The sequence below is a fragment of the Eumetopias jubatus genome, unplaced genomic scaffold (assembly GCF_037043125.1).
Source record: "Eumetopias jubatus isolate StellerSeaLion01/CBP00866 unplaced genomic scaffold, mEumJub1_p1.0 scaffold_6, whole genome shotgun sequence".
In the NCBI taxonomy this organism is placed as follows: Eukaryota; Metazoa; Chordata; class Mammalia; order Carnivora; family Otariidae; genus Eumetopias; species Eumetopias jubatus.
The window spans coordinates 45,649,963-45,670,137 of NW_028274812.1; the positions used below are offsets into that span (position 1 = coordinate 45,649,963).

At 39.4% G+C, this 20,175-nt stretch overlaps 1 protein-coding gene across 1 annotated transcript; it reads right to left on the bottom strand.

Annotated features, from left to right (window-relative positions):
• Positions 1 to 1,199: 1,199 nt before the first annotated feature.
• On the bottom strand, positions 1,200 to 14,030 carry RSPH4A (radial spoke head component 4A). Its single transcript, XM_028117007.2, is given in 5 exon segments — positions 1,200 to 1,222; positions 3,530 to 3,647; positions 5,808 to 6,548; positions 11,328 to 11,562; positions 13,345 to 14,030. Coding segments are annotated over 5 exon segments (1,803 nt in total).
• Positions 14,031 to 20,175: the final 6,145 nt, after the last annotated feature.

Below are 20,175 nucleotides of genomic sequence, written 5' to 3' on the forward strand. Positions count from 1 at the left end.
GGCGTTGAGTTACAATTTTTATTTTTAAATTGGTACTTCACAGACTGAGAAACACTGTTCTATGGTACCCTGTGACATTTTTATCACGATACCTCCGCTAAGTTGCAATCTGTTCTAATTTTCTATTTCTCTTTGCATATTCCCCTCCTTGAATGGAAGCTCTAAGATTTCAGGAGCAATGTCTACTTTTTAAGTAGTCTCAGAGTGCCTGGCACAGAGAGGACTTAAAAATACTTTTTTAGTGAATGGAAATAATAATTAGTTTTATTAGAGAAACAGTAGTAGAAAAACTGTAGTCTGAAGTCTTTGGATATCCCGGCTAGCCATCTGTGTGCAGATCATTTTTCCCCAGTCAGATCAAACCAATTTCTATAGGATAAAGGAGGCAGGCTGAGAACATTTTTTAAGAAGTAACAAGTAAAAGTGTTAAAATTTTGAGTGTTCCCAGCCTTTGAGCAGGTGATAGAATTATAAATCCTGTCCTCAACAAAACAAAACAAAAAACAACCCACCCCCCATACAAACATACATACACAATATTTGCATATAGTATCACAGACTGGTTAAAAATACATGCTTTGATTCAGGGATTATCAATAATTTTGGTCCCAGCACCCACTGACAAATATTAAAGTCCCCAAGAAGATTTTGTGGATTACATCTTTCCATGTTTGCCATATTCGAAATTAAACCTAAGACTTTTTTTTTTTTTTAAGAATACACATTATTCTATTAGCTGTAGCCATTAGAACAACGATATAAGAACATGTCCTTTAGCCTCTGGAAAATCCATCGAGTGTCTTTCTAGAAGTACATATTAGCTATTGCACATATGAAATTCCAAACGACATTTTCAAGGAATGACATTTTGCACATGAATAGGTGCCAATTTTATGTAATTCTATACTACATATTATATATGTAAAATCGGGTCCACACAGTATATGTGTACCAGTCTCACACAAGACTGGGCTGATACTATTCTTGGTCATAATCTTCCTCATCTTCATCTTCCTCAGTTTCTTCCATTTCTTCAACTGGAAGAGCAGCTGCTTGCTCCTGTGCGGCTTTGAAAGCCCGCTCTTCTTCCACACTAGGATCATCCATTTCTGTAATTTCCGCTCCACTGGGGTACTCTTGGTAAACTGGTGGTAGAGCTGGGGGTGTATAGTTGTCTGGACTATATTTATGACCCCAGCCTATGTAGAAATTTTCAAACTTTCTATAAAGTTTGAAAAGAAAGTAGATGATCATTATATCCTTTTTCAGTAAGAGAAGTTGATCCTTCTCTTCTGTAAAAGCTGATCACTCTCAGTGTCATAGTCCCATAATTTTAAAACACTCCATTTGAAGTGCTAGGGATGAACTAGCCCTCAATGATTCTTCTACCACAGGACACTACTGTGATCCAAACTGCTTAAGCTGGTTAAGAGGCTGGCCAAACTCGGTCAAAATGTACCCTACACCTAGACCGCCATCTTTAATCATTTAACTGCTATTTTCAGGAAAAACAAAACAAGTTAAAAAGTTACTAATCCTCTTTAGAGTTAGGAAGAATTAAAAACTTGCCAACCTGGCAAATTGTTGGTATGGCGGAGGATGCTTGTGATTGGTCACAAACCTGTGTGTGGTGTTTCAGGCCTACCCATATGCAGTTGTCAAGCTTTCTCTGGCAGGCCTCATGGGAAAACTGCTGTTTCTGTGCCATACTTGATGCCCAGCCAGTGCACTGCAGTCTCTGAAGGAAAGTTCTAGTCAAGGACTCTGACCCATCCGGCCCGCCATGCTCTTTGCATAGTTGAGTTCCTAGCACAGCTGCCTTCACTCTAGGTCTTATCGGAGGCCTTCAGCAAAGGTCTTCAGGTGCCTCTGCCAAGGCCTCCTTATGGGGTTGTGGAAGGGGGGCACCTTAAAGACACTTCTCTCTACTCTGACTCAGTACTCGGTACTTTTTCACTTCTAGCCCTTCCCCCCACCCTCCACCAGCTTCCTGGGCCCTTGAGGCCATAAAATTGCAGAAGCCTGATATCTGGGGACTCCTCAGTGAGATGACCTCTACATCTACACTGAGGCACCGACCTTCCATCGGTGTGCCATTCCATGAAGGAAAACGGGACAGGAGCAGTCAGAGTTTTCTCTTGCTTGTATTGCCACAGTAAATGATCAAAAGCTTTTCATTTTTGGCTTGTGGCTTTAATGGCATCTCTCACATTTGGCAGCTCAGCTCTCTCTCCAGCTTAGCTGAGCTTCTGACACTGGGTTCTTAAACGAGAAATGGAAGCATAAGACAAGTGGAAGTGTATGTTCTGGGTGAGGCATAAAAGGACACTGAATATCGGGGTGCCTGGGGGGCTCAGGCGTTGAGCGGCTGCCTTCGGCTCGGGTCATGGTCCCAGGGTCCCGGGATCGAGCCCCGCGTCGGGCTCCCTGCTCGGCGGGAAGCCTGCTTCTCCCTCTACCCCTGCCACTCCCCCTGCCTGTGTTCCCTCTCTCGCTGTGTCTCTCTCTGTCAAATGGATAGATAAAATCTTAAAAAAAAAAAAAAAAAGGACACTGAGTATCCGCTTGATCCTAATTCTCTTGAAAGCGATAGCAAAAATAATACATATTTTAAATTATTTTTTATCAAGATATCCGACAAAAATTATATGAGATTCAAACTAAACAGTGCATAGAACTATCTCCATTAATCCTAGAAAATGAGTAAGTCTATGACTCAAATAATCAGAATAAAAACCATATTAGGACAGAGGTCTGAATTACTCTGGTGTTCTAAATCTGACGCTTTACTACGTAGTATAGATGTCACTTGACTGAATCTTATGGCACACACACTTGACATGCCAAGATGAGTTAAAACAAGAGTAACCCCCTTCCTCCTTCCTGAGCATTCCTGGCACCAGCCTTGGCTCCAGAAACAGACACCACTGAGAAAATCCCTCCAGTGAGAAAATAGCCTCACAGATTGTGGTGGTGTAGGTTCCCCGGGAGTGGTCAACTCAGCAACGGGAAGAAGCTCGTCGTAGGCAGTGACGTTGTACCCGCTATGGAATCTGGGGACTTCATCATCTGCCTCCAGCCTCTTTCTCTCTCTTTATCGCAGCCCCATTTCTTAAGCTGTGAAATGGAGGACCTCTCTCCCCAGAGTTGTGATAAGAACTCCTAGGGAAGATGTAAGTACGAGTGCTGAACATGACATCTGGCTCATGGCCTGGACCTTCCTAGGTATCCCTCCTCCCGACCCCTTACTCTGGGTAGACTGCGCCATACTCTTTCTTCCCTCCCATCCTGGTCTGGGATCTCACCCCAGGTTTTTGTGAGCGGCTGCCCTGCACAACCACCCAGGGCAGCCTCGTCTGTCACTCTGGGGTTACTCTAACTGCCTCACCCAGGTTTGTACTTCACCTGGGGAAGCAGGTAAGGGAGGGGAAAAGGAAAAAAAAGAACAAAACTGGAACATAACGGCATTCTAGCGATAACTATAATTTCCAGCACTTAAATAATCATGATAATGGCTTTGTATACTTACTTGCCGTTGGAAACGGCATACGCTCCAGGCCAAAGGTTGGATCTCAGGACTGCAAGAGCATATTGAGGAATGAGATTTGAGGACAGCTGTGTCGTCCAAGGTGGTATATTCTGGATTTCTGTAAACCAAAGAGAAATTCAAAAGCTTAACTCCTAAATAGACAGGGATCTACTGTGTAACAGAGATCTTTTTACAAATATTAAAACACACATACTTGACATATGAAGAAAAATTATGCATCAGCAGCTTAACATAAAGTCAGAAGGATAATTTATGAACATTGTGGAACAACAAAATTTGATCATTTATATGCATGTATGTGTGCATGTACGTGTCCATCTGTGCAACAGAAAAGTTTTAAAAAGGGAGAGGAGAACAATGTGGTAGAGAGAATATTATTGAATAACCAAATAAAAGATCAAATTATTCTTATGAAAGAGAACAAGAGTTACAAGCAAAACTGCTCCGAAACTGAAGAGGAAGAAACAAGACTAGGGAGGACAAGAGTAGACTTAAAAAACCCACAATACCTCAGACGACTACGTCATGTGTTTATGGCCACAGGTTATGGTCTGCAGAATGCAAGACAAGAACGGTACACAAGACAACTGTCAGCATTTCCCATAAGAGCTGCAACATTTACATTTCTTCCCTGCATCACTCCTTCACCTTCTGTCCGAGAAAGTTGGCGGTGAGGCCAGCTATATTCTCTAGTCCCCACTGTCCCAAAACACATGAAGGGGAAAAGGGATGAAATTTTGGCTCCTGTTCACTTTTTATAGGTTTCCAACTCCCATTTATTAACCATATAATATACACAGTATATTATATATACATGCATAAAAACACTATAGTATATATATGTATACTGTATATAGTATATTATATGTACATACATAAAAATATACTACCGTATATATGTATACTATATATACCGCATTATATATACATAGTATCTACATACGAATATAATACACATGGTATATTATGTAGTTTGTGTAAAATTACCCAAATCTTCAGAGATTGGTGTCAAAAGAGGAGGCCCCACTTCCTGTTCCATATAGTCAGGCTCTTCTCCTTTTTCTTCTTCTTTTTCTTCGTCTTCCTCTTCTTCCTCCTCCTCACTTTTTTGTGTGGGGTTGAACCAATTACAGCGACCCTGGGAATGGAGTATTGTAAGATTTAGTAATCTAATGAGGACTTTAAAATATTGGAATATTCATTTGGATTAAAGCAATTATCTGCAGGAGGTCCTACTGTATGGGAATTTGATCAATCACTTACTCATTCAACATCCCAAGTACTAGATTTTTGATCTAGCTTGTTTCAATCAAAAAATGGTACAAATTATTTCATAAATTTGCCAACTTCTTAAAGTTACAGAGCATTTATATTTTGAAATCAGCAAAACCTTAGTGAAAAAAATAATGCACTTTACTAATTTGTAATAAATAATTTACGTGAAAGTGGTAGGGTACTATTATTAGTGGCAATAACAAATTTTTAAATGTGATATTAAGTTAGGTAAGGAGGTTTGGGGTTATTGCTCATTTAAGTAACTCTTATATCCAGAGATGTATAAGAGTCCCTCTTCCATAGATCAAAGTGTAGTGATTTTCTACCTGCAGATGAGGCAGTATAGCAGGGTGATTAGGAGGATGGACGCCAGATCCATTCTGCCTATTCACATGTGACTCTGTTGCTTATTAGCTATATTCCCTTTTCCACATTTTCTAAATTCTCTGCCTCAATGTCCTCATCTGTAAAATCAGGATAATACTAGTCTTCCATACGGTTGCGAGGATTACGTGAGATAATACATATCAAGTGCTACTAAGAGCACCTGGCAGAGGAGGTGCCAATCCAGCACTACTTGTTTTCATTTTTGTTATAATATTTTATTTTTCTTGGTATAAAAGCTCCATGTATTACAGAAATAGAATAAAAGAACTGTTCCCAAAATGGGAATGCATCTATCTATATTTAATGTATAAAATATAATTTCACAACACACATTCATCTAAATTCTCACATAACTTGTCAAATTCTCCATAGAAATGTTTCTTTTATTTCTGTCTGGGAATAAAAATGTGCTCAAAGATCCCAGATCTACACTACTTGGCAGTTTCGTAATACTCTTGTGTTTTTATTTGATTTTTCAATGGTTTCTTTGGCTAGGATCTGAAGAACTTTGTTTTGTATATATCTGTGCATGGTAGAGAGAATTTAATAAAAATTTGCTGATTGGCTGAGCGACTGAGAATTGCAAAACCCCTACCTGAGAGAGGATGTGTTGGACATGATGAACCCAGTTGGATAGGGATTCCACGAGATCAGTCACTTGGATGCCTTCAAAATCGGGGTTTTCTTCAAAGCTTTCTCGCCTGCCTTCTACCTCTTCCTCCTCCTCTACTTCCTGTTCACCAAACTGATAGAATCCCAGAGGGCTGACATGGGTCCCTGCTGAAATTCTGGCAATCTGCGCTCGTAAGTAATTGCTCTCATTTCCTGGGAACGGTGGGTAGGTTACAACGGGAGTCTCTAAACGCCCAGTGAAAAACTTTTTGATCTTTCTTGCAATAACAATTTGTGCAGGCGTAACCGATGGTAACTTCACCCATGGTCCTCCTGGTTCGTTGCAAACAAAATACACATATTTGTTGGCCCCTGTTCTACTTTCTTCTTTTGGTATAGGCTGTGGGGTCTTGTAAAATGTCCTTGGTAATTCCTCTTCGTCATTTTCATCAGCTTCGCTGTCTCCATCGTCCCTCTCTTCCGTTACATCTTCGTCTTCTACGTCGTCTTCATCTTCTCCCTCACGGACTTCTACTTCCGCTACAATGTAATTCATTTCCAGACCCAAGATCTTGCCCCAGAAGCGGCATCTTTGGATTGGGTGGGTGTCAGTAAGCTGCTTGAGGGCAAGAAATATGCGATAAGTCTCATCGGTGCCCAAACCAACTCCAGCTTGTTCAAAATAAAAAGCTGACTCCATTACATTTGGGAGAGAGTTTTCTGCCTGGGGATACAAAAACACTGTGGTTAATGTTAGGAAACTGCTTGCTTCCCTTTTCCTTTCTCAGCATCTTGGTATTAGCTCTACCTGCTCTCTCCACCATGTCTTTGACATTTCTTGCGAGGTTTAGATCAAACTCTGACAATTCCTCTATTCCAATTTTTCTCTCATTACTTATAAATGTAACTTCTACCATTGTGTCTTATACTTAGCAATATAATAGTTGCCTTGTTGTATGTGTGTATCTTAAGGATAATTTAATAGGTACTATGAATAATAAAAATTCAACATCTTTTTATAAAAGATATTTAAATGGTCCCTTTACTATCCTGAAATAATAAAATATAATCTATCTTCCTACATATATTTAGAAAAAGTTTATATATGTTTGTATATATTACCATATTTTTTCTTAGTAATAATTATTTATTATCTACAAATGATAATATTTAGGATAAAAAAATCAATATGGTCCTCTATATAAGATAATATATAGGATAAATAAAAGGAAGATATAATAAAACAAGTACTCAGACATGACTTCCCCTGAAAACATAATTTAGTCAGGTGTTTGCCCCTACTTATAATAAATACTTCTGGATTTTACATAGGAAGAAAATAAAAAATGATTTCATAAAAAAATAGAAGTGAAAAAGTAGTCTCAAGTGGACCCTAAGAAAACATCTGTGAGAAAGTATTTAAGTAAGATAGGGATCACTTGCAAATTTTAGATAAATTTAGACAAATTTTAGACATTGAAGATGGAGAATTGAGAGCACTTTGCTGTTCTTACAAGTTACCTGCTCTTGTTTATATTATAATTTTGGTGTCAAAATAAGCATGATGACTTTTTACAATCCTCATCTCTTTCATTTTGGCATGTGTTGCACCCCTCACTTTCTTTTCCTTTTTCTTTTTTATTTGAGTGTAGTTGACACACGATGTTACATTTGTTTCAGGTGTAGCCATAGTGAAGTTTATACGTATGCTGTGCTCACCACAAGTGTAGCTGCCATCCGTCACCATACGATACTATTACAATATCACTAACTGTATTCCCTATACTGTATCTTTTATTTCTGTGACATTCAATTCAAAACTGGAAGCCTGTGTCTCCCACTCCCCTTCACCCATTTTGCCCATCCCCCTATCCCCCTCCCCTCTGGCAACTATCACTTTCTTCTCTGAATTTATGGGACTAATTCTGCTTTTTGTTTGTTTGTTTATAAATTTGTTGTGGTTTTTTGGATTCCACATATGAGTAAAATCATATGGTATTTGTCTTTCTCTGTCTGACTTATTTCACTTAGCATTATACATTCTAGGTCTATCCATGCTGTCACAGTAGCACAGTGTCATCCTTTTTTATGGCTGTGAAATATTCCCTTGTCCTTATCCATTTGTCTTTCAATGGACATTTAGCTTGCTTCCATATCTTGACCATTTTAAATAATGTTGCAATTAACATAGGCATGCATATATCTTTTCAAATTAGTGTTTTTGTTTTCTTTTGGTAAATACCCAGTAGTAGAATTATTGGATCATACGGCATCTCTATTTTTAATTTTTTGAGGAAACTCCCTACTGTTTTCCACAGTGGATCTCACTCTTCATCCTACTCTGCCCTTGGTAACTATTTCTTCTTAGTCTCTAATTGGCTCCTTTTCCTTAATTGAGCCCCAAATATTCATGTCCTCAAATTTCAGGCATCATTCAGTACTTTATGCTTAGAAGAGTGCTTCCACACACTACAAGTGTTACATGGTTGTTTAAAATCCAGCTCTCTTACTTTGACTTTTCTCCCATGTTCTACACCTACGTTTCTAGTCACCTATGAGAAATTTCAGCTGAATAGTCTACATGTACTTCAAATTAAGATTGCATTCATATTTCTTTCAAAACCTTCTCTTTTTTTGAATCACAGATCTGTACTTCTGAAACAGATAATGCAACATATGTTAAGAAAAAAGAAAAAGAAGATAGCAGGAGGGGAAGAATGAAGGGGGGGAAATCGGAGGGGGACACGAACCATGAGAGACGATGGACTCTGAAAAACAAACTGAGGGTTCTAGAGGGGAGGGGGATGTGGGGATGGGTTAGGCTGATGATGGGTATTAAAGAGGGCACATTCTGCGTGGAGCACTGGGTGTTATGCACAAACAATGAATCATGGAACATTACATCAAGAACTAATGATGTAATGTGTGGTGATTAACATAACAATAAAAAAGTTTAAAGTCACAGAAAAAAAAAACCTTCTCTTTTTACCAATCTTTGCCAATAACATCACCATTCACTCAGTTTCCCAAATTAATTTCATCATCCTGTTTCTTCTGACTCTCTGGACTTTCATATTTAACTAGTTAGAGTCCTATTGATTCTACCATCTAAAGAGTTGTTCGCATCATTCCTTCCTCATCAGCTCATTTTTACCATACTAGTCTCCATCCTGACTCCTTGTCCTGTCACAGAAGGCTTCGAATGCTCTCCTTGCCCCTGTTCTAATCTTTCTTCTTTCATTCTCCTCCACGTTATTACCAGAGTTACCTTTCTAAACCAAAAGTCAGACCATTGCTATTTTCCATGAAAAGCTTCTATTGACTTCCCATCATATAGAAGAAAGAAATTTCTTATCAATGCACAAGAGCAGGCTGGCTTAAAAACCTTGTTTGCTTTGTTTCTATCATTCCCTCAAATCCATGTTCACTTTCCCAAACATTGCATAATGTCTCCTGACTTTGTATTGTTCTTTTTGCTCAGAATTTATTCCTTATCGTCTTTATCTCGTGAACTTCTACTTGTCCTTCATGACCCAAATGAAATATCACCTCCAGTACAAAGTCTTGCCCAATTCCCAATAGTGGAGTTATTTATTGCTCCATTCAGTTTCATAGCTTGTCAAAACAATATAACAATTGCTACTCTCCATTAAATTCCCAGTATGTGCCAAACCCTTCATATATAGTACTCTCCCTCTCGAGTTGTTGCCATGTGATTATCCCCGAGGCTTGAAAAGGTTAAATCACTTACTCACACTCACACAGCAAGTAAGTGATTGAGCTAGGATTCTAGTCCCAAGCTCCTGTTTTTCCTGCCAAACGATGCTATCTCTATTATTGTGCTAATCAAACAGTTTTATAGGCTTTTTTGCTTCTTTCACTAGACTGTGAGCAACTTAAAGTCAGAAAAGTCTTTTTTATGTGTATTTCATTTCATGTGTATATTTTGTTCATGTGTAGCTGGCATGCGGTAAGTAGTCACAGTGTGAATCAATGGGTGAATGAATAAATGAAAGCTGAAAACTAGGAACAGGAATTCTCATGTGGTCAAAGACAGGAACAGAAACACGAACACTCTAAGTCTTAAGTCTGAGACAGAGTTGGTCACAAAGCTCATATTTCAACACTTCCAAGACCTATGTGTCTTCCTGTTCCTGCATCTTTCTACTGTCTGAGGTAGAACTTTTAATCTTCATCTGATGGCTCAGCTCTTCCTGGCTCTAAATCGTACTCCTCATTGGGAAGAATTTATGAAATCTGGTTAGGGGGTTCAAGTTCCAGGACCAAAACACCTTATTTGTGTTCTCACTCCTAGTTTTAGGATGCAGATCCCTACCATGTCAGACTGTGCCTAGAGAGAGCCCAAAGCCCCATTCCTATACTGGAGTCTGACTTCTCTTTGATAAACTCCTCCCTGAGAGTGTCTGCCTATCTGCCTGATCCCCACACACTGATTGCCCCCAGACTCGTCATCACTGTGTGTGGCTATTTAACCACATGTTTAGAGTAAGATATTTTCAGAAAAGGTTCAGCCAATGTCAACTCCTTGACAACTGTCACCTGTGCCTTCTGAGTACTCTGTACCCCACTGTGTCAGGTTGGTCTCCCCACAAAGCTTGCAGAGCCCTAGAAGATGAAGCTGCTGTCTAGATCCCTACTCTCCTATGTTTTTCTTGACTGAACTCTCCACCTTTTTCTGAAAATATCTTAGACCAAACATCAAATTTGCAAGTATACAGACAGATTTTTAAGTAGCCTAGTGGTAACACAACATGGAAGCTCAGTAGATGTATAGTATAAATCACTCAGTAGTATAAATTACAAGCACGTGGGTATTCAGGAAACAGAATACTTGATGCTATTTTAAAAATATTTGGAGCAAAAATTTCTGTGGTACAACTTATTTTATTCTTTAATGATAGTTTTTTGTCTCTGACACCAGCTTTCTCTGTAAATATTTTCAACACTTTGTCTATAGTGATTAAAATAAATATTTTATCCCTCTCCTCTTATATTATGTCCCATTGATGTAAAATGCATAATATCAAGACATAATATGAGGAAGTTGCCTTAGAAAATAATGCAAATGACATTAAAGGTACTTCTAATTATTCTAGTAAATTAAAGGGGCAAATAGGCAACTTAAACAAGCCCAACTTTTAACTATCCGACAATTCATTGATTCAATAAATATTTAATAAGAAACAGCTTTAGACCCACATCTATATCAGGTACTTTGGAGAATACAAACGGTGAATCATTTTCTCTGATATCAAGGAGCTCAACCCCACAAACATATAACAAACAACCAAGCCTATGAAATATTAAAACACAATGTAAAAAAATAAGAAACCTTAAACACGGATATGAATGGTGTGAAATTGAGGTTGCAAGTACTATTTAGGAAACTATAAAAGATAGTCTATAAGAATTTCAAGCCACACCCACTCATCTCAAATAAAACCTTAAGATTGAACTATTCAAATTTATAGCCTTGACTTACTATTTCATCTTCCAGTTCTTGGTCGGCTCCTTCCAAATTTCCATTGAGAAAAAGAGCCTTTTGCTTCTCTGCTATTTCATATATTGGAAGCATCTCATTCTCATTTTGGAGTGTATCTAATTTTTTCCTAAAATGTTCCATCTTCACATTTTGGCTGATACTTTCAATGATGTCCACAGCATTTTCAGGACGCTCATCTAAGACCTTGGTCAGCATATCAGAAAGATGATCATATCTACCCAAAAAGAGAAAATTCCAGATAATATCCATGTCAAACAACTTTCGAACAAGCATTGCATAATTCAACCTGAAAATGCCTTTGTGTCAAATTATAAAAGATGTTTATTAGATTTTAATTCATATTTATAGCTTTTTTAATTTGGAAGATTTAATAATTTGTTTTAATAGAATGGCAAAAAAAGAGGATGCAGTTCTTTTTGTAGGCTTTTTATTCAAAAGAGTAAAACCAATATCAGACCTTGTATTTTAGTAAAAGACTGTTTTAATTACAACAAAAAAATATTTTTCATGACTATCAAATAAGATCTGCATATAAGAGAGTTAAAGTCATCTGTTATTGAGCAGTTTTTAAATGCAGGCTCTAAGGTACTTAGAAGATAATAGTGAATATTATAGAAGATATTAATTTATGACCTCAGAGACTTAGCATTTGGCAATAAAATAAAATTTAGATATTTAAGTAATGTCAGTTCCAAAATAATTCAGTAAAGGAAATTTTTCCATTTTGATGTTTTGTGTTCAGTTTTAAATTGTTAGTGAACTCTCAAGTATTTATAATGAGTTTTTCTGGAATTTTAACACAGTTTGTAAATTCATGCTTGTTATTTAACCCAGAGAATTATGACAATAAGTTTATATGACAAATTCAAGTAGAATCCACTACTGAGTATAAATCACATCCTTGAAACTTAGTAAATTGTAGTTTAAAACAGGGCTTTAGAAATAATCTTTTGAATTGTCAATCTCAGGGTTTCTGGAAGATTTCTCACATTAAATATTAATTTAAAAAATTCTTCAGAACTTAAATTACTGTGACCAATTCTCCTAGTTTGCCCCAGACTGAGGGGGTTTTCAGGATGCCGAACATCCAGCGCTCAAATCAGGACAGTTCTGGGTGGCTGAGATAGTGGGTAGTAACCGCCGCCCCCCGCCCCCGCCCCCGCACTGGCCTGGGGCGGGGGGGGGGGGGGGGTGGCTCAAAATCAAGCCAGACAAGCACCAGATGCTCAGATGAGATGCCATGCAGTCCCTATCACTGGTAGACAGTTGCTTTTTATAAGCATCTTGGAGAGATGCTTGGACTTCACTATCTTCATGATCTCTTTTAAACCCAAGATTCCATAGTTCCTAGGTTTTATTTCTGTGCGCCAAGGGTCTTTAAAGAAGTTAAAAGAATCCCTATCAAAGACCTATTTTGAGTTCTGTGATGCAAAGAGTTATTAAAGCCACTAACTCTCTCCTACTAATGCAGACTTTTCAAATATATATTTTTTAAGTTTTATTTATTTATTTGACAGACAGCGAGAGAGGAAACACAAGCAGGGGGAGTGGGAGAGGGAGAAGCAGGCTTCCTGCTGAGCAGGGAGCCCAATGCGGGGCTCGATCCCAGGACCCTGGGACCATGACCTGAGCCCAAGGCAGACACTTAACGACTGAATCACCCAGGCGCCCCTCGAATATATTTCCATTCACCCACAGAAACACACTCTCACACAAAGATACTCACACCCCCTTTTCTTTGCCAAATCCCCCTCCCTCCTTTTTCCCTTTAAGACTTACAAATTTAAGGGGCACCTGGGTGGCTCAGTTGGTTGAGCGACTGCCTTCGGCTCAGGTCATGATCTCAGGGTCCTGGGATTGAGCCCCGCATCGGGCTCCCTGCTCGGCGGGAAGCCTGCTTCTCCCTCTCCCACTCCCCCTGCTTGTGCTCCCTCTCTCGCTGTCTCTCTCTCTGTCAAATAAATAAAATCTTAAAAAAAAAAAAAAAAAGACTTACAAATTTAAGCCAGACTTGCTACTGGTCTTCAGTAGGTAAGCCTTAGCACTCTGAATGGCAATCTCAAGCAGGCTGGGGGCCACTTCAGAGACCCCAGACTCAGCATGATCCAGATCATAGTTACTGTTTGAGTCCTCCTCCTGAAAAACGTTAAATGTCAGCTCTTTTTGTTTAGAGTTGTTATCGCTCACATCTTCTGGTCCATACAGGAGACGTTTGGTTTGCTGAGACTGTTGAAAGGTGTTTCCCTCTGATTGGCATGTTTGAGGAGCAGTCGATTCTCCTTTATCAGAGATAGTGGGTAGTTCCAAATTCTGGGAGCGAGGTGTCCCAGCTTTGGGATTCACATTCACAGCGGTTTTGTCTGACTGCCACGGGATCGCAAGCTCCTGTCCGGCCAGAGCCAGGGTTGAAGGAGTGAAAGAGGCCTCCTGAGGAGGGGAAGGTGGAGATGATGCACCTGGTCCCCGGAGGTCATCCAGAGGAGTGCTGGATCTAGACAGTGGGCTCTGAGGAAGGCTGCTTCTGGGTTGGGGTCCAGTTTCCGGCCACTGCTCCGACTCCAGGGGCTCAGATAACGCAGACTCGGGATCTTGGGAAGAAGCTGCTATTTCTTCCCATGGCCGCCCTGCTTCCCCCAGTTCTTGGTTTTCTTTTTCTTGCTTCGGGGATGTCAAGTCTTCCATGGAAGGAGTCAAGAAAAAACAAAGTTCTGGATGAAGGGGGGAGTGCAGATATGGAAAGAGGCAACGCAAAACAGTCGGTTTGCTGAGGTCGGCTAAGCGATTTCTGGGTCCAGGCGGCTCCGCAAGTTGCAGCGTCCTATCTCCATAGCAACCTCAGGCAAGGGTTCCTGGAAGAGAAACCATGCACACCTGTGGCCAGGATTCTAGGGAGGAGACCAAGTAAAATGAAAATCCTAGGTTTGTGATTTGGTGAGGTCTCTGCTCCTCTTCCTACTGCAGCCAATCGGACCTCCAGTTGACCAGTCGTGGTTGGAAACCTAAGAACGGGCCCGCGCCGCGAGAATAAAAACAAAGGAGGAGGAGCCGGGAGAGTCGCTATCCAGCGCCGTAGAACATTCAGGGTCTGATAGTTTTGATTCAAGGTGCGCGGAAAGGGGTGAGTCATGCATTGGTAGAGAGATAATGCAATTACAGAGCGAGTGAGTGAGTGAGTGTGCATGTGCGTGTGCGTGTGCGTGTGTGTGTGTGTGTGTGTGTGTGTGTGGTGCGACAGAGACACAGACAGACCTTGGGAATCCAGGTCTGTAGGTGCGAATGAGATGCCAGTGTGCAGACCAGGAGAGTTCAAGACTCACACTTAGAAGGCAGAGATGTCTCGTCTGCGCCGTCCAAACTCGAGAAACTTTTAGAGGATAAACAAGGAAGTCCTGATTTTTATTCTCCCCCTGCTCATGGAATCTGCCAGATGAGTAGGCAGCATATTACCTTGAAGGTGAAGGCAATGTAGAAGGTTATCCTATATAAATAATTCAACTCATGGGTTACCTGTTTTCTAATGACTGAAATTCAAATTAACCCTATAACTATATTGGTATAATATAATCATTTTTTGATCATATAAATGTGAATTCATAATTTTGCAATATTTAAGGTGTGACTATCACCAATTCATATTCAGTCTCCAACGTGAAGAAGTTATAAAGGATGGGACTATATCTGGTCTGGACTATAAACAGTATATTCATTAGACTTTAATGTTCATTTGTCCTGTATTTCTCTTTTTTAATAAATGAATACTTGGTTTTTGACACTTTACATTGATATAACTTCCAATTAGCAAGATGTTGGTTATTAATTTTAACTTCATGGAAGAACGTAATCCTTAGCTCTCGCCCACTCCCAATTTGTTGGGAGAATTACAGAACCCTTCTATAAAACTGTGGACCTTTTATCCTTCACAGAATACATGTGTCTGTGTACACAAAATGTTGCATATAATTTCTGCTGGTTCAGGCACTCCTTGAAGTCAGACTCCCCAGATTAGAACCCTTGGAATAGACTCAAAAATGACAGAAAAACTAGAGTGATATATTAGTGGAGAAGAGCAACTGAAAGGAACACCTAAGAAAATGTCCATTATTTTTCCTGCTTTATTTCCAGCCCAAACGTCTATCTAGACTCTGACTCTAGTAATCCTAAAGTTGCTTCTCGTTCTTAGAATAACTATCAAAGCTCCTGGCCTACTTACCTCTCCATTGTCATCTGGAGCCACTCTCCCTTGTGTGACTACCCTGATTTTTCTTTCATTCACTCGAATGTTCTGTATTCCTTCTGACCTCAGAGCAATTGCAGATGCTATTTCCTTTGCTTGAAAAGTTTTCCCTGTTCCTCCACTTAGTTCTTTCCCTTCAGAAAACCTTCCTTGATCCCATGGACAATTTCAGTTTCCCTTATTATGTGCTATCATAGTACCCTGTACTTTTCATTCTTAGCATTGATCACAATCTGCCATGGTAATGAACTACTAGTAAGTTTCACCTCCAGAGGCTTTCCTGGGTTGGTGAAGACCAGAGAAAAAGCCGCTCCTGCTCTGGGCAGGGGGATAGGGGAAAGTAACCATTCTCAAAAATGCCCAGAGCTCTCTGTTCTCTTTAACAGCGATTGCCCTCCAGGAAAGCTATTTTACTAGAGCCTAACTAATTTTTGCAAGGGTTTTTTGGGCTTTTTACTGAAGCCTAACTGACCTGAGGAGAGATATCCAAATCTAGCCCACTCTAGCCTTTCTATATCACCGGAGGTTGGAGAGGGGGAAGGAAGCTGAGAAACATTTGTGAAGGCCACACCCTGGCAACGTGGATGGATTTACAAAGGACTGAGACCTAATTATAGGATTATGGAAGGCTTCTCCTTTCTCCACACCTTGCCACCAGGGCAGTGGGCCTTCTGTATAATAACAGTGGGGTTACACCAGAAGAACTGCAAACCGGAGATCCATTTAATAAGGAGTCTCTGGAGAAACCCAAAGGCAAGAGAGGACACAGAAACAAGGACACTAGAGAAGATTTTATCCTCTGAAACCACAGCTGCAGCAAACAGTAAACACAGCCTAACTCTTAGCTAGATAAATATAATACCTCACACTAAGGGTCTATGTATATCAGTTCTTTTTACCTGATACATCCGTCCAGCTTTCCACAAAAAATTACAATGCATGCTAAAAGACAATAAATAGTCTGAAGGGAAAAACTAGCATCGGAACCAGATTCAGATATGGCAGAGATTTTGGAAATATCAAGCCTGAATTTAAAATAACTATGATAAATAGGCCAAAGGCTTTAATGGAAAAAGTGGACAACATGGAAAAATACCTGAGTACTCTAAGCAGAGAGATGGAAACCGTTAAAATCAAAAGGAAGTACTGGAAACCAAAATCACTATAAAAGAAATGAAGAATGTATCTAATGATCTCATCAGTTTAGTGGACATGGCTGAGGAAAGAATCAGTGAGTTTGAAGAGAGGTTCATAGAAACTTTTCAAACTGAAAAGCAAGAGAAAAAAGAATTAAAAACTAAAAATAAAAAGGAACCGAATATCCAAGAGCTGTAAGATAATTACAATAGGTGTAAAATACACTTAAGGGAAATAGCAGAAGGTAAAAAAGAAAGGAACAGAAAAAATATTTGTAATAATAATGGCCAAGAATTTTCCAAAATTACTAACAGACACCAAACCACAGATCCAGGAAACTAAGAACATGCAGGATAAATACTGAAAAATCTGTATCTGGGCATATAATATTCAAATTTCAGAAAAGCAAGACAAAATCTTGAAAGAAGCCAGAGGAAAAAAAACACTTTACCTGTCTCTACAGAAACAAGGTTAAAAATTACATCAAACTTCCCTTTAGAAACCATTCAAGCAAGAGAGTGAAGTGAAATATGCAAAGTGTTGAAAGAAAGAATACCCCACTAATCTGGAATTCCGTATCCAATGAAATTATCCTTCACAAGTGAAGGAGATATAAAGACTTTCTGAGATGAAGATTTGCTCCTTGCAGACCTGCCTTGCAAGAGATGTTAAAAGAAGTTCCTCAGAAAGAAAATGATAGAGATCAGAAAGTCAAATGTACACATGGAAAGGAAAAGTGTTGGAGAAGGAATAAATGAAGGTAAAAATCAAATCTTTAATCTTATTACTTTTAATTGACCTAACAGGTAAGAGTTTGATCAAAATACTTATACAGTAATTATTGGATAAATATAGCTTATGCATAAGTGAAATGATGGCAGACAGATTTGTGTTCAGTTACAAAGAAAGGAAGAAGTTCTCTGTGGGTGTTAACAAGGTAAGCTACTTTGGGTTATACATTGATTGACCGCTGGTTTTATCTTCAGAAATTCCGCAACTATGAGCCTTATGATCAGATGTCTGTTCTGCTGACTTGTCAAACAATGCTTAAAAGCAGTTGCCGTTTTGCCCACTCCACGGGTTTTGGCCCAGTTCAAACAAAAGCAGGTAAGGTGGTTTCTCTACAATGGGCATCCCAACCCCCTTTTAAAATGGATTGTCATGTCAGTTTTTCACCTTTCCCCTTTTTGATCTAGATCTTTCTCTGAAAGCTTCGTAGATCTCAACCATTGGAAGGTATTGCTGATCGACCATCAAGCATCAGTGATCCCGTGTCACCATGAAGGCTCATTCTCAGTGTGTCGTGTCCACATAGGAGGGAAAGTGATTGTCTTAGGAGCCTTAGGCCACATTTGAGCAACGTTAGTGCCAGAGCAGAGAAAGGCTTTACCGTCAGATCCTAAGGCCAAATATCTTCTGCAGTTTCTGGACCTTCCTCATGGAATGTCTCATACGCTTTAGAAATCGTTCCAAAATGCTAAGTGACCATTACCTGGGTGGCATCCTTATAACATTGAGCTATATAAAGGACACACAAAGTTTTACAGTGATAAAAATTCCAATAATAATAATAAACAAAATGCTGAGTCCAAATTGGAGGATTGATCTAAACCAGGATGCAATTCCTGAGGGCAGTCGGCTAAAAAGAAATCAGCGGACACTGATTTAACCACTTGGATTGTGCCTGGGTTTTATCTAGTTCTATTTCTACTTCACCAGAGCTGTTTGCCCAAGTACAACCAGAGGTATTTATCCCAGAGCAAACCCCACGTTGTTCAGCTCGGAGGGAACCAAGAACAATTCCATTAACGAATACAACTTGTGCAAGGGAGTCCAAAGATTTTTCTTGGATGGCTATTGCTTTAGCAACAGATTTAGCGATTTCAGAGAGATTTCTGCTCACATATTCATTTATGGGCAGTATCTACCCAAGGAAAAGTAATCTGCCAAACCTGGCAGCTTCGCTGGGTTGACACCAGCAGTCACTGATGACTCTTGACTACGTGTGAAGCCAGTGTCTCACTTTAGTCTCTGAAGTAAATTTAAAGGGATGCCCAATGCTAAGTTTCTGATTGATTATACAAATGAAATAGGTGTAACCAATAATCCAATTGCACAACAACCTTTACTTTGGCAGGGACTTAAATAGTGTGTTCCCCGTAAGTCCTTTTGCCAAATACAAGTAAAAATATACCCTGAGGAAGCACACATTATGGAGTCATTATGCACTGTAGTTCATTCAATCAATAAGGTGGACCTGTTTTAGGAAGGAAATTAACTTAAGAAAGGAAATAAGGAGTGGCAGTATTTAAAAAAATATCAATAATCTGAGCATGTCTGAAACGTTGAGTTATCAAAAAGCTAAGGAGTTCACCGGTTTTGTAAAGCAGATCTAATGTGAAATGGATTAAGAGCAGAGTCAAAATAATGTTCATGAGTATATAGGCCCGGTCCAGAGTCTTGAGTTAGCTGTCCACATTAGGTGCCATCTTCATTTTCCTCGTCAATTTGGTTCAGAGGTCTCCAGCGTTTGTACAAAGCCAGATGTCAGGTGGAGCCTTCTTTAGCTGTGAGATGTGTATCCAAGCCTCGAGTCCCTGAAGTTTGCCTGCCATTTGGGCAGTGAGTGAGGAGGACCTGATATAGTCTCTTCCAAGGAGATTCTAAGGCAGTTATTGTTTTTATTGATTTCAAATCACAAGGGTGGGAGAAAATTAGAAATATTAGTTTGGAGAGTCAAAGCCAGATAGTTGAAGAAACTAAAAGAATTTAGGATCCAGTCCAGCTTAGAGGTGTATAATAAAACCTGAAAGACAATTAATAGGGCTAGAATCTAATATAGACGAAGGTACAAACCTAACAACTGTCTACAATTACACCAATTTTTTAATTTTTATTTGTTTTTTTTATTTTTTTAAGCGAATTCTTTTTTTTTTTGAAGGTTTTATTTATTTATTTGACAGAGAGAGACACAGCGAGAGCAGGAACACAAGCAGGGGGAGTGGGAGAGGGAGAAGCAGGCTTCCCACTGAGCGGGGAGCCCGATGCGGGGCTCGATCCCAGGACCCCTGGATTGTGACCTGAGCAGAAGACAGATGCTTAATGACTGAGCCACCCAGGCTCCCCACCCCAATTTTTTTAAATCAAAGATCATGACAAAACTAATCTGTTTAAGCTTGGCTTGTTTATTTATATAAAAGCAGCAAAGATAGTGATTGGCTATATAGATTTTTTAAAAGATTGCTTTGTTGGAACTTTGTAAGCAAGGTACTAGGCCAATTTTTGCAAATAGTTCTTTAAAGTTGTCTGGTCATACCTAAGTCTATGCACCTACCTCGAAACACTAACATTTTAGTTAAAGCCTTGGCAAGGTAGCCAGTTTTTTAAAAATTGTGTCCTGTGATAAGGGGAACAACTTCTCATTGAATTTATGTAAACAGCTAACACTATTGTTTG